The sequence below is a fragment of the Cryptomeria japonica genome, chromosome 5 (genome assembly GCF_030272615.1).
Source record: "Cryptomeria japonica chromosome 5, Sugi_1.0, whole genome shotgun sequence".
Classification (NCBI taxonomy): domain Eukaryota; kingdom Viridiplantae; phylum Streptophyta; class Pinopsida; order Cupressales; family Cupressaceae; genus Cryptomeria; species Cryptomeria japonica.
Window position 1 is genome coordinate 225,005,984 of NC_081409.1, and position 14,333 is coordinate 225,020,316.

The 14,333-nt window shown below is 37.0% G+C and overlaps 1 protein-coding gene across 2 annotated transcripts in view; it reads left to right on the plus strand.

Moving 5' to 3' along the window:
* Positions 1-14,333, plus strand: part of LOC131031069 (uncharacterized) — a 59,103-nt gene that overhangs the window by 13,676 nt on the left and 31,094 nt on the right. For both annotated transcript variants that reach the window (XM_057962092.2, XM_057962091.2), the window contains 3 exons: positions 8,427-8,558; positions 8,646-8,762; positions 8,964-9,056. In XM_057962092.2, the coding sequence (XP_057818075.2) occupies positions 8,427-8,558; positions 8,646-8,762; positions 8,964-9,056 (342 nt within the window). The remainder of the gene's footprint in view (positions 1-8,426; positions 8,559-8,645; positions 8,763-8,963; positions 9,057-14,333) is intronic.

The window sequence follows — 14,333 nt, forward strand, 5'->3', positions numbered from 1 at the left end:
CAGATCCAGTAGAAGTCACAGCTAAAAGAAGCTGGATTGCAGGTTTTAAGATGCTGCTGAAGGTGTGTTCAGCAGCTGCCATTGTTTTATGAGATTGCCAGGAGTAAGAAGGTAAATCATAATTCTCTATTTTATCATATATCTAGAAGTTTATATAGGCAGGGATAGTTTCCCAGACATCGATTGGGGAAGGAACTATTAAGAGGACAGCACTGTGAAAAGTAAGAAGTTGATCACAGTTTAATGAATGTAATCAAGGAGGAAGCTTCTGTCAAAAGAAATTACCAAAAAGAAGAAGTGAGATTGCAAAAGACAAAGGCCGCTCTAGCAAAGGCGAATCAACCAGTCATTGTTAAGGAAGTTTGAGACGCCAAGTCAAAAGGTCTAATAGAGGCTGTAAAGGGCGAATTAAAGAAGACAAAAGAGATCTATGAAAAATTTGAAGGAGAGTGAAGGTTTAAAAGAAATCCACAGACGAGAAGTTGCATGCAGATTGCTGGAAATGAACAGTAAATTACTGTTAAAAGAACAAAGTCATTGCCTTTTTTGAAGATGCTGCCACGATGAGAAGAGATAGGCTGCTAGGAAATATGGAGAAACACCACTACTTGAAAGGTAAGCTATAGAATTCCCAAAATAAATTGGGTATTTAGGCCAGTCATGTATGATTTCGGGGATTTAGAGTTTTCATGTAAGAAATTGTGATTGTGAGCTGCTCATGAAATGCATTTTGGGATTGTAAGGTGATTGTGTCATGCATTTCAGACTTATGATGAGCATACAATGCATTGAGGATTGCTTTCAAGGATTTCAGGTGCTTATACACAGAAAATTTCGTGAATTTATATGGCTCATGTATAAGAATTTTTTGTGTATTCCATGAGTGGATGCACAAACAATCTCAGATTTTGATTATACCTTGCATTACCTTGCAGAAAATTGATGAGCTCATTTGATGGATGGCAGGATTTTGGCTTAGCCATGTATTGATTCTAAAGGTCGGACTTAGGCAATGCTTGTGTATAAAACACAAGCGTGGGAATCCTCTATAGTCACACATTGAATTACCCAAGATAAGGTTGGGTTTTGAGGATGCTGGCACATTGAAACTCCCAAAGGTCGGATTTCCTGTATGCTTATGCATTCATCATAGAGCCGGACTTTACACACCTCTTGCACTAGGTCAAAGGGCGGAAACATACCCAATACTTGCGAAGATTGAAAGCTACATTGGGCAAAATAGCAAGAGAACCTTGCAATTCCACCCCAAAATGATCAAAGCACCCCTATTCTTCTTACTCTTAATTTTGCATTTTGACAACTTTGCAAGATTGACAACATTGAGAACTTTTGAGAAGATTTTGCAACTTTCGCAATTTACCCTTCACTCCTAAGTCTTGACACTTAATCATGATTTCGGACTTGAAAGAAGACCTCTTGATTTGATCTCACCTATTTGACTCAAAACTTATCCTATCCCTAACTTACATGACTAACCTTCTCACAAGCAAAAGATTAAAGCTATGAAACTATTGCCAAGCCAAGACAACTACGTAACACACTAAGCTAGGAAAGTGAAAAGAGGGGGTCCTGTTGTGACGTCTTCACACATCACCCCATTGCAAATGGGGACCCCCCCACTTTTCGCTTTTTAGAGTAGAAGTTTTGCCTAGTTTCCTAGTGTTTGCCTTTGTCGATGAGAGGGTTTTTTGAATTTTGAATAGGGATCAAGTTGCAAACGTTGATATTTTAATGATCCTAAATTTTGTCAAGTATTGACCTTTTGAGCGTTAACGTGTTTTTAAACATGCGCATCGGTGATTTTAAAGTGCCAAGGTATTCCTAGACCTTTCGGAGTTGTTTTCTCGCTCCTAGGTATTATTTAAGTCAATTTCGCACTTTATTCCAATATTTTCTTAGCGTTTTGCTCTTTTTTTTGGAAAATTAGCCTAAGTCTAGTTTAAATTTAATGTTTCTAAGTGATTTTGAGTGATTAAATGATAAAATCCTGAGGGAAATTCATATTCCAAGGGTTAAAGGGTCAAATTCCATGCTAGAGGTGCTTTTCCCTTCACATTCTAGACTACCCAACCCATTCCCCCACTCAAAATCCACACTACACATGGGTTTCCCTTGGAATCCATACTGGCTACTATTTTCCCCCACTGTTTATCTAGACTGCCATCGAATTTCCCCTGGGAGTGCTAAAATTTGGCTAAGTGTCAGGATTTATCCAGACTGCCATCGATTTTCCACCAGGAGTGCGGATTGGAATGCAGACAACGTTGAGGATGATTCCATGCCTAGGTTGATTTTCCACCAGGATATTTGTGACAACTAAGTGTGGACTTTTGTCCGGATTTTCATCTAGACAGAGGTTGATTTTCCACTAGGAATATTTTGAAGTGTTTTGAGTCTGGATTTTCATCCAGACTGAGGTCGAAATTCCACCAGGGAGGTTTTTTCCAAGTTAAGTGAGTTTGGAGTGTGGATTTTTGAATCCAGATTGCCATCGAATTTCCCCTGGGGGTGATTTTTTGCAAGTAGAGTGTATTTTTGTCTAGATTTTTGTCCAAGCTCATATCGATTTTCACCTGGAGGCTTTTGTGTGCAATTTTGATGAATTTATGCATGGATTTTTGTCCAAGCTAAGGTTGAATTTCCCTTATGGGGTAAATTTTGACACTTAAATGATTTTTAAAGGGATTTTTCAATCCCAACCCAAGTCGATTTTCCCTTGGAGGCTTAATTTGGATTTAAATTGCAATATTTAATTAATGAGCCCCATTTTTAATTGCTTTTAAATAATGATTAACGATTATTTAAAATTTTAAAAGCAAAAAATTAAATAACTTGCAATAATCATTTAATATTTTGAACCTTCCAGAAGCAAGATAGTTTTTACCAAGCAAGTATATATGCAAGTGTTTTATCCCACATTGCTTGTGTGGTGAAAGTGAAAGGTAAAAGCAAGTATATGAGAGGAGTCTCCAACATTATTTTATTATTAAATCTGCCAGGTGTCTCCATGAAAGGTGATTTTTCTCCCTTATTGGCGAATTTTGGCAAAGTGCTGAAGTGAAGTGTTGGGTTGAGGATTCTTTCCTCCATTTTTTCCAGCTTGGCTGTTCCAACCTCCATTGTTGCAGATCCGAGCTGCCATTGAAGACATTTTCAGAATTTTGGAATGGCGCCATAGCTGGGAAAATTTTTATTTTTATTTGGGAATGCTTTGTGCCGTTGTTTGGGGTGATTTTCTTCATGCTTGGTAGTTGCCATTATTTTCAGACCTTGTTGGGCACCATTGCTAGGAGTGATTTGACCTCCATTGTTGCCTGGGAACACATATTCAGAATTATTCTTCATTGCCTAGCTCATCCACACTAAGGCGATTTTGGTTAAGGGCTGTTTGGAGGAGTTTTCACTGCATTTTCAAGGGCTGCCATTGTTGTTACAGTCTGAAACTCCATAGTTGCAGGTTGTCTTAAGACTGATTTTCATTTCCAGCCACTTGCCAACTTGGAAAATTTTACTTGGGCGTCATTTCTTATGAGTTTTTTGGGCATTTGGTGGAGCTTCCATTGCTGATCTAAATCTGAAACTCCATTTTCAGATTTGTCTTCAGATTTAGATATTTTCTTACCAGCCCTTTGTTTGTGCCCAGATTTGACAAACTTCACTTTTAGAAGGTGAAATCCATCAAATACAGGTGTTTCCTATGACTGCGACAAGTTTAAATGATTGAATTATTGAAGTTGTAGGTTGTCTTCAGACATTGGGCAGCCATTCTTGGACCTTGGAAGGGTGTCTTCAGACTTTAAGAACTAAAAATCAGACTTTTCCACACCCTTTTCCAAGCATTTTCAGAATTGTGGTATACTTCCGGGCACCATTTTTTGACATTTTTCTGAGTATACCAGGTTGTCTTTAGACTGAAACTTCATTTCCAACCACATAGTTGTGCCCAGATGTGACCATTTCTGAGTTTTGAAGGTCAAAATAATTCAAATGCAAGCATGTGACATGGCTGTGACCACTTCCAGCCATTGATATTCACCATTTTCAGAGTGTCTTCAGACTTTTTGGAGCCATTTTCAGACTTTTAGAGGGTGTATTCAGACTTAAGAATCAGAAAATCTGACTTCAATACACCATTTTCTGAGTATTTTCAGACATTGGAGGGCGTATTCAGACTTTGTCCTCAGAAAATCAGACTTTTATTACAACTTTGATATCAAAAAATCAGTCACTTTCTGAGTGTTTTCAGACCTCCAAGTGATATTTCCAGACCTGGACATTCATTTTTGGGCTCCAAATACTTGATTTTCTGAGTTTACATGGGTGTCTTCAGACTTAGCAATTATGATCAGACTTATCCTAAGTCTGAAAATCGGTTTTTCTTAAGGAAAATCTTCCAGACTTTAATCCGGACCTTCATATTTTCCAGAATTGGTGTTACAATTTTCTAAGATACCTATCACATGTTGGGACAAATGTCGGGAACAAAGTCCTGATGGTGTCCGGATTTCCACTCCATGGAATGGTGATCCAGTCAACACAAGATTTTCAAGGAGAATGAGTCCGGGTAAGGGTCGGATTTCCACTGCAGGGCGGAATTACAAAGGAAGGAAGTTGTCCAGATAGGCATCAAATTTCCACCAAGTGAAGAATGGACAAGAATAATGCGGATGGTTTTGAGGAATGATTAGTCCATATGCGGATGAATTTATCACCAAGGTTGAAGTTAAGTTTATCATACTAGTGTTTGATTCAATGCTTATTTGTTTTGCAGGACTGTTACGAGGAAAGGAAGTACGATGATCAAGGCTTGAGGTGAAGGAGGATGCACGCAATGAGGATAAGGAAGATCAATACTTCAAAGATTGGATGGGGATTTTCGGATAGAGATTCCAGAAGGCGAAGGTGAGGACTAGATCAATCATGAAGAAGACTTCACTTTGATGGTGAACAAATGAAGGAAAGCAAGTTCAAGAAATGAACACAAAGGATTTTACATCAAGAAATCCAGAACTACATCAAGGAATTTGAATATCAAAGTGCGTCAAGGAAGGAAATATTTCAAGATTCCAAGATTGGGAAATTTTCCAAACATAAGGAGGGAACAGTTCATGGAATTCCTTAACATAAGGATGGAATGCAAAGTATCATAAAGGATTCCAAACATTGTGAAGATGAAGAATGTACAAGGCAAATTGGTTAAGTGTATAAGGCGAGCTGAGGTGGCATCCTAGTCACCACTTGTTCAATCAAAGGGTACCAAGTCAACATTCATTCAAGGAGGGAATAGGTGACACATGGCGCTACATCAAATATTATTTATCTTACCTACCCTCGTTTCTTATTGGCCAATGTAATGGTGGTTGTACAAACCCTAATTAGGGTTTTATCTTGTAATCTTGGCCGTTGATCTTGAATCAATCTGATCCATTCATTTCTTTTGAGGCTCTATATATGCCTCCTTGTCTCTCATTTGCAAGAGAGTTTTTGTAGAATTGTTGGTATATGCTACAGCTATTTGAATCCTAATCATTGTTCAATTGTTGGTGATTTTGCTCTTCAAGTGTTGTATTTGTATTCATGGTTCTCAATTCCTCCAAGTTAGATTAGAATTTAGATTAGAATTTATTTTCATGTATGTTAGATCGAGTGGAAGATTTGTTGAATTTATTTGCGTGGAATCCTTAGTCCATACCACTAGCCTCTTGCTGCTGGTAAGTGCGCCTTGTGTGGTCAACTGGAATTTGAGTAAGCATAACTTCAACTATTATGCGTCCGTTGATAAGCATCAACTTGGATGGTGTCTACGTTTGATGGTGATAGCCTGAAAATCTTTAAGTATACCTTAGACGATTGCACTAAGCTTGTGTCAATACCTGATTGTGAGACCTTGCCTGGTTTGATTCCACTAGATCCATTCATCATTTCCTACATTCCTAGGTTTAGAATAGATTTCCTAAATCCTATTCCTTTTGCTCATTTTTTAGTAAGAATCAAGTTTGGAGCTTCATTGCCAAATCCTAAGTTATCGGCATACTTATCCTAATCCATGATAAGATTGAGCGTTCATGTACAACGTAAGTCCCCTTGTGATTCCAGCATTATCACATCAAACCACTGAACTTATCCACAAGTCAAGACCTGACATTTCGTAACCTTGGAGTTGTCTCATTTGATCGCGAAGCATAGCATATGAGAGACTTTGTTCAAGAGAGGATAAGATACCTTGGTATTTTATTCTGTGTTAGCATGTGCATAAAAAACACATCAACAGGTCCCCATTTGCAATGGGGCGATGTGTGAAAATGTCACATCATGTCGGTGAAGGATTGCGCAAGGGAAAATAACATGAATTTTTTCAAATTGCCACTAAAGTAGATCATAGCATTTGGTATGAAAGAAGCCACTAGAGCTAATTGCAAAGTTACTCGTGACATTAAAGGGATTTGCAAGATCGCAAGTTTCATATGTGAAGTTGCAGCCAATGAGGAATTTTGGAGATCGCTGGATTTGGTAGAAGATAGAGGGGCATGGAAATAGGGAGAATTGCTGCTATCTTTGTGGAGATTGCCACTAGTAAAACCGTAGGTGAAGAAGCTAAGTTCACAGTCATTGTTTGTAGGAATCCACCACAAAAACATCAAAAATGTGAAAGGGAGAATATTGATCACAGGTGAGGTCGAAGATGACATTGCAACTCTTAAAAGAGTTGATTTTGAGAAATTAGAGCACCAAGAAGTGAAGAGATCAGGTAGATTTGGAAGAGGAGCAGAAAAGATGCAACCACAGCTATTGGAGAATTGGTCACACCAATGACATGAAATCTTGGAAGAATGGAGGCATATGAAGCTGCCGAGAGAAGGTAAATCACTTTAGCAAAATCAAGAAAAAGAAAATGAGTGTTTGAAGTCAAAGCCATTGGTATGTGAGGTGCCGTGTGAGGATATTGTGAAAATAATATTGGTTTCAATTTCATGAAAGGAATGGGATATGAAGGTAAAGGATTAGGAAAATATGGTCAAGGAATCACAGAGCATATTGAGCCAATAATGTGGGCAAAATATGAAGGTCATGGATATGTAACAGGTAAAGAAAATGATGTTACAAGTGTTATAGGTTCAAACAAATCAGCTTAAGGAACAAAGTGTGTGTAGTGTTCTACTTCTCATTGTAACAAGAAAGGACATACAAATGATGTGTTGGGATATTCATCCCTGTACTGTGTGGATTGAGAAATCTGCTGTATAGAGTGGAAAAATGACTTATGACAAGATGCATGAAAATGTATTGTGGATGGAGTTATGGACCAAATTGGTAGAAGATTATATGTATGGTCAAAAAGTTGTTCAAGTATAAAAATTCATGTTAGGAAAGATAGAAAAAAAGAGAGGTTTGGATGTTGTGTTGTAACGCATCATGCAAAATGGAAAGTTAAAATAGTGAGTGTACTTCTAGATTGAATGTTTTGAAGATTTGAAAACCAATTGTTTGAAACACTGCTGTAGGAGGCAGTTGGGGGAAGGCAAAAGAAAGGCATCATTGTTGAGAAAAAGATATGAAGATCTTAGAGATGGTTTGAAGCTATCATATAAGAAAAAGTTTGATCAAGTTTCAACATGTGGTTGAAACCAACAGAAAGAGAAGAAAAGGAGATTGTAGTCAGAAGCAAAGGAAATTTGTGGTAGAAATTAAGGGGGAGTGCTGGAAGATGTAATTTTTCCCACCCAATTGTTATAACTTATTACATCAGAAAACAAAATTAAAATAGAGTATTCTAGAAGCAATCTAGATAAAAGGAGTTTACCAAGGGCTCATGTATATGCTAGACAAGTTTTAACACCTAGGTGTGTAATGAGCTCTGCAGTATCTGCTCGCTAGATTCCCTTTAGGTGATACATGGTTCCAAAACATCATCCTAGATTTTATCTTTTAAATAGTTTTTTAATCTGATTTGCATTGTTTTTCAATTTTCCAACTTTTCATTCTAATGAGAATCACCTGATCCTCTAGAAGAGTTGTGGCAGGCCCGAACATCAACTTCATAACTTTATTTGGTGATTATATTAATCAGAAACTAATTGCTGTCTGCTACTTATCATCAAAGATTAGGACAAAAATTAGGTGGCCATCAAGATTATAACAGCTTTAGTGCTCTCGTTTTATTGTGTAGGAGCTAAATACATGCTGTTATTGAATTATCTATTTTACCATCAAGTTTGTACATTTTTATATAATGTACATTTTATGGTTTGCCATTGCAAACCACTTGAAGAACTCATCAAGATTATAGCCAGCTTTAGTGCCTTTATTTTCTTGTGTAGGACTCAAATGAAGGCTGTTATTGAATTATCTATTACACCATCAAGTTTGTACATTTGTATATCATGTAATTTGGCTTGTTTTAACAGATTATGGTTTGCCATTGCAAACCTCCTGAAGATGGGAGCTATGGTTGTGGAGATGAATGCCTGAATCGAATGCTTAATATTGAATGTGTCAAAGAGGCATGCCCATGTGGGGATCTGTGTTCAAATCAGCAGGTAAGTTTTAGTGTTACATTATTTTTGATAGCTGGTGCGATGGTAGATTGAAAATAATCATCTGCTCTTGCATATGTTTTAATGCAGTTCCAGAAAAGACTATATGCTGAAGTTAAGTTGTTGCGCTGTGGGAGGAAAGGTTTTGGGTTACAAGTACTTCAAGAAGTAACAAAGGGATTATTTATCATTGAATATGTTGGAGAGGTTAGTATCTCCATGGAAAGATACATTTGCATTGCACTACTGTTGACATTGACAGGACAAAAATTCTTAAATCTTTATAGTTAATGTTTTGGACATGTCAAGAAATGGTTATACTTAGTTACCTAAAGAACATAATTCTTTTCAGAAATTTGGCTTTATAGTTAACTGAATGAACACTAATTTTACTATTGCCTAAAGCAGGTGCTAGACATGCAGGCATATAATGCTCGCCAAAAGGAATATGCTTTGAGAGGTCAAAGGCATTTCTATTTCATGACATTAGATAGCAACGAGGTTTGTTTCCTTTTATTGTTGAATGCAATTTCAGTGTCACTGATTCATGGGCTTGTTATCTAGTTTGAAATTGTTTTACTAGGGGAACATATTATCTTGTATAAGAATGTGATTAAATTTGATAGGCATGGTCTTTTTCTGAGCTGATTACTCCCTTGGTTTTTATGTGTATGTCTGGGAGCAATCAGTGTACTACTGGACATCTCCCTGGGTCTGGCTGGACATGTCGGATGTTGGGAATTATATGTCCTAAGTCTGTCTATAAGATTTAGCTATGAGATTATCACCATTTGCATGATTGATGTATATTTGTTAACATTGTTATTACTTGTCAAACCTGTAATCTATATATATTATTTTTGAGACAATTGAAATGTCAATGTGTGTCACCATTTGAAGACCATTTATTTCGTTTAATATTTATTTTGCAGCAAAAAGTGGTACTTGAGGAGTTTGTTAGGACTGTTAAATTGATGTTTCCCTTAATCCAGTTGTAATTGGGATAGTGAAGAATGGGGTTCTTATATGAAAGGAAGAAGTTTCTTTATGCAAAGAGGGAAGCATTTAGGACAACACACAAATAGAACATGAAAGTCATGAGCCCATTTGATAATTATTCAATATTGAAAAGATTGCAGATGCTTAAAGTGCATCTATATGAAAATGTGTCAAAGATAGGGGTTTGAACTGCCTGAGTTGGACCGGAAATGCCCACTTTGTTATTGCTATGTAATGAGAGTTTGTAAGGAAGACTTGTGAGGAGAAATAAGGAAATGTATGAATGCATTTTTTAATTTTTTTTTTTATAAGTCATCAAATGCAACTCCTACCTGAGAATCAGTGCTTTGTTTAAAATTGCTTCCGCTGCCTGCTTGACCATTCAATGTGTTGGCTTGCAAAACTTCAGCTCCTCTCCTTTAGCACTATTAATAAATTGAGAGAGAAGGGAACAAGATGTATGAGGCAAAGAGATGGACAAATCAACAAGGTGATGACAGTTTTGGGTCAATGTGTGGGATTAGGGCAAATTCTATTCTTCATGCTCTATAGAACCTAGGGGTATTCCCTTGAGGCCTCAACAAGATAAGTTAGATGTAAAGCCTTGGTCTTGACCAGCCATACCTTGATGGCAGCCGTGAGTAGACCAAAAGACCTCACATACAACAGATGTAAACAAGCATGCATATGCATCCAAGTATGTAACTGGTCGCATTTCATAATATGAATCCCCTTATCTTTTCTTACACATCGTTTATCTCATCAATATAGCCTTTTAAAGATTTATTTGACACCAACTTGCTATCAGTGTTTATTATTAAAGCAGTGGAATAGGACAAACTAAAAAGATGGCAACCATTATAAACCAGAAGTTAAGCAAGCATGGCAGCCATGAGTAGACCAAAAGACCTCACATACAACAGATGTAAACATGCATGCATATGCATCCAACTATGTAACTGGTTGCATTTCATAAGATGAATCCCCTTATCTTTTCTTACACATCTTGCATCTCATCAATATAGCCTTTCAAAGATTTATTTGACACCAACTTGCTATCAGTGTTTATTATTAAAGCAGTGGAATGCAACAAACTAAAAAGATGGCAAACGTTATAAACCAGAAGTTAAGCACATAGGCATGACGACAAACTAAACTACAACAAAATAGAAAGATGTTATAATGAAAATGATTAGAATCTAAAGCAATTTGACCAGTGCCAAATCCATTGGGAAACAATCACAACATGCAAGAAAGAAAGAGAGTCATATGGGATTGTAATAGAATCATAAAACTAGGAAATGTTTATTGTTAAAGCAATGCACTACAACAAACTAAAATGATGGGAAACATTATAAAACTTTTGTCAGCACATAGGCACGACAACAAACTAAACTACAACAAAATATAAAGGTATTTTAATGAAAATGATTAGAATCTAAATCAATTTGACAGGTGAAAAATCCATTAAGAAACAATCACAACATGCAAGAAAGAAAGACAAACATATGAGACTTCAATAGAATCATAAAAAGTAGGAAATGTTGGACACTCACACATTCTTAGTAATCAATCTTGAATCAGCAGTATCCCACATGCAAATGCTGTGACAATAATCACCTCCTGAATATATCAGACCAACAAATTTGTCAAGAGAGAATCAACAACTAGGTTTAAGATTCCCTGAAATATTACAGCTTGCCATGGAGATATGATCATGCAACTACCCAGCCTTAATACACTTTCCTACAACCCATGCTAACAAAATCTTTCCGTACAACATTGCACATAGAATAGTTGAGTTTGTAGAAAATTGAGTTAGCAACCAACACTTACAACATATTACAATGAAGTATTTATGTCCTTTCTACAACTTGTTGCTGTCTGGGAAAGTAGTAGTGTGTGCAAGTGAAAGTAATGAATATGTCAGAACAAATTCACATGACAATTTTCCTTGGATCAGTTGCAAGATAACCTACGGCAGTTGGGACATTCTTTTGCACCAGAGAAGTAACAAAAGGTACTAATTTTGGATGCCTGCAAGTTTGATCTTCATTTATGGTATATAGGCTATAAGATACCGGGCTTGTGTACTGGAGGCTGAAATTGGGGCTGGGTACGAGCCTGGTCCGGGTCGGAGCCAAGTGTGGCACTGGGTTTGCTGCTGGTTCGCCCCTGGTGGCCCTATAAAAATGGATCTTTTTTAATCGACTTTCTCCCGCACGTCGTAATTTGGTTGCAATAATTTTCTAGTTGCCCTATTTCAGCGCCATTTTCGTTGCTGTGTATGCCATTTTTGTGAACTTGTAATAGGGTGGGTTGAAAGTTTAATTGCTGCGCGTCAATAGACTCAATACTTAATGCCAGATATTGTGAGCAGTTTTTATCTAGTTTTTTAATTTATTTCTTTATTACTTCTAATTTTTTTTTTCATAAATATGATCCCTCGTGTATTCTAAATATTGTAATAATTACTAACCTATGGCTATAGCACGAAATATGTAATAACTTATGGCCATATGTATTAAAATGAAATAATTATAAATATTGTACCCATGTCTTTAATAATGTGAAGTAAAATATGTCATTTATTTTTTATTAATTTTTTTTTTGCACATATATATGTGTGTGTGTGTGTGTATGTATGTGTGTGTGTGGTGCAGGAGCACCTAGGCTACCATCAAGCCTCAGGTAAATTTTGAATCTTTTGTGTTTTGAAGTATGAAGGTTATAATAAGGTCTTGCAAGACCATATATGTTGTAATAAGGTCATTGAGACCAATGGTTTGTATGTTGAGTCCTAATGGGGGCCATGTTGGCACATATTGACAAAATTGGCCTAAAGTGGGAAATATGTCTCAATAGGTCAAATATGATGTTTGATGATGTCTAAGGGTCTCTGTGGATCTATTTGGACCTATTTGTGTCATTGTTGAGTCATAGAAATCATAGGTTGGGTCTAGGATTAAAGTTAGCCAAAGTTGTCAATATTGTCAAAAATTGTTCAATGCAACTTTTTGTGTTTAAAGGTGTGATTAGGTGTTGGTTAGTAATGAAAGATCAAATGTTGGTTCTAACTGTTGGGGAAGGCATGAATACCTTTACATAAGCCTTTCCACGGCCTCAGAAAAGGTTGATGTGTATTGGGAAGAAGACAATCGATAAAAAATTCATTGCTTACTGCACTTTTCCTGAGAACTCCCACGTAACAGTCTGTTCAAAGTTTCAAACTCATTATTCACCATTAAAATGCATTGATCCACCCCTGGAGTTGATTGTACATTGAAGGAGGGTGAATCTAGTTTAATTTGTCTTCTGTGGCATTTGATTTCATTAAGAATTTGAAGGGATATCTTATCTTTTGTAAAAACTGTCCAAAACCCTACCTAGGGTTGACAGTGAACAATAAAAATGGAAAACTCTCATGTTTTTTATTATCAGACCCCCAAAATGGGTGGAATCATGTATTTTAGTGCACTCTTTCATTTTATATTGGTTGCAGGTTTCCATGATGCATTTTGCTCATGCCCATTGATGTCAAAGTGCTGATTTGACAGTGCACAGTCTGAAAACACAGAGTTTTCATGAAGATTTGAATGATATAAAAGCAACAAAGGTGTTGAATGGTGTTGTAAGTGAAGAGAGGGATGAGGAGGGGTCCCTTGGCATGATCCAAGTGTGAAATTAACAAGGAAGGCAATTAATCCATGGGAGTTATGACTGTCTTAAACCTTTGAGTTGGCTGTCACAGTTTGACAGTGTGTTGCAAAATTACTGCATTTACATATTTAGAAGTGGATTTGGTGTTGGTTTGAGTGTCAAGGGTGTAGTAGGGTGGATCCCCATCCTCATAGTTTGTATTTTAAAGGTGGTAAGAAAAGAACAGTCCATTCAAACATGACTGTCCCTGTCTACTACATGACTGTCCCAAAGCACATTTGACTGTCCTAATAAGCAATGTGTTGATTGTGAATGAAGGGTAACCATGTTGGGTAGGTTGGGTGGGTATAGAGTCAAGAGTAAGAGTGTTGTGAAGTCCTTGAGGGAATTTCCAAGAGTATATGTGGCTAGAGTAGTCTTTGTATGTTGGAATGGAGTTTGGAGTCCTAATTGGGTATGGTGTTGAGTGAGTGACTAGTAGGGAGACTTGTGGTGTTTGAATGTTGAACGGTTTAGATTTGGTTTCATACAAGTTGATGAGGGCTATTTGTGCATGTTCCAATGAGTGGTTGAGGACTAAGAAGCATGAGGGTGTTTTAATGTATTATAACCTTGTGAGTACTCACAACCTTGTGAGGGGTCTTGTGAGGTTTTAGAGGGTTATCACATTATTGTATAGGTGAGTTGGGAGAAAGATCTCCCCTATTGGTTGAGTTCCTTGGATGCTCTGCATCAGTATGTATGTATGTATGGACATATGCATGCCTGTACCCAAGGAATTTTTTTTGATGTACCCACGAATCCATACCCAAATCAAGTGCCACACCCAACACATCGTATCTACAATTTTCTCATCATCTTCACAGAGCCTTGCATTTGGATCTCTGTCTTTAAGATATTCAATGGCATTCAAGAGAGGTTTGGTAGGTTGTAGATCTCCATCACATTCAACTTAGGCTAATAGTGGCATGCTAATAGTGAAACTTTGGTAGAACAAATGCTCTTTGATAGGAAAAGGGATTTGAGTGAGAGATCAAAAAATTATTGGATTAACTTGGAGCTATAGTTGGACTCCTAATAGCAAGTAATTGAAATTTTATTGTAGGGGCAAAAACAAGA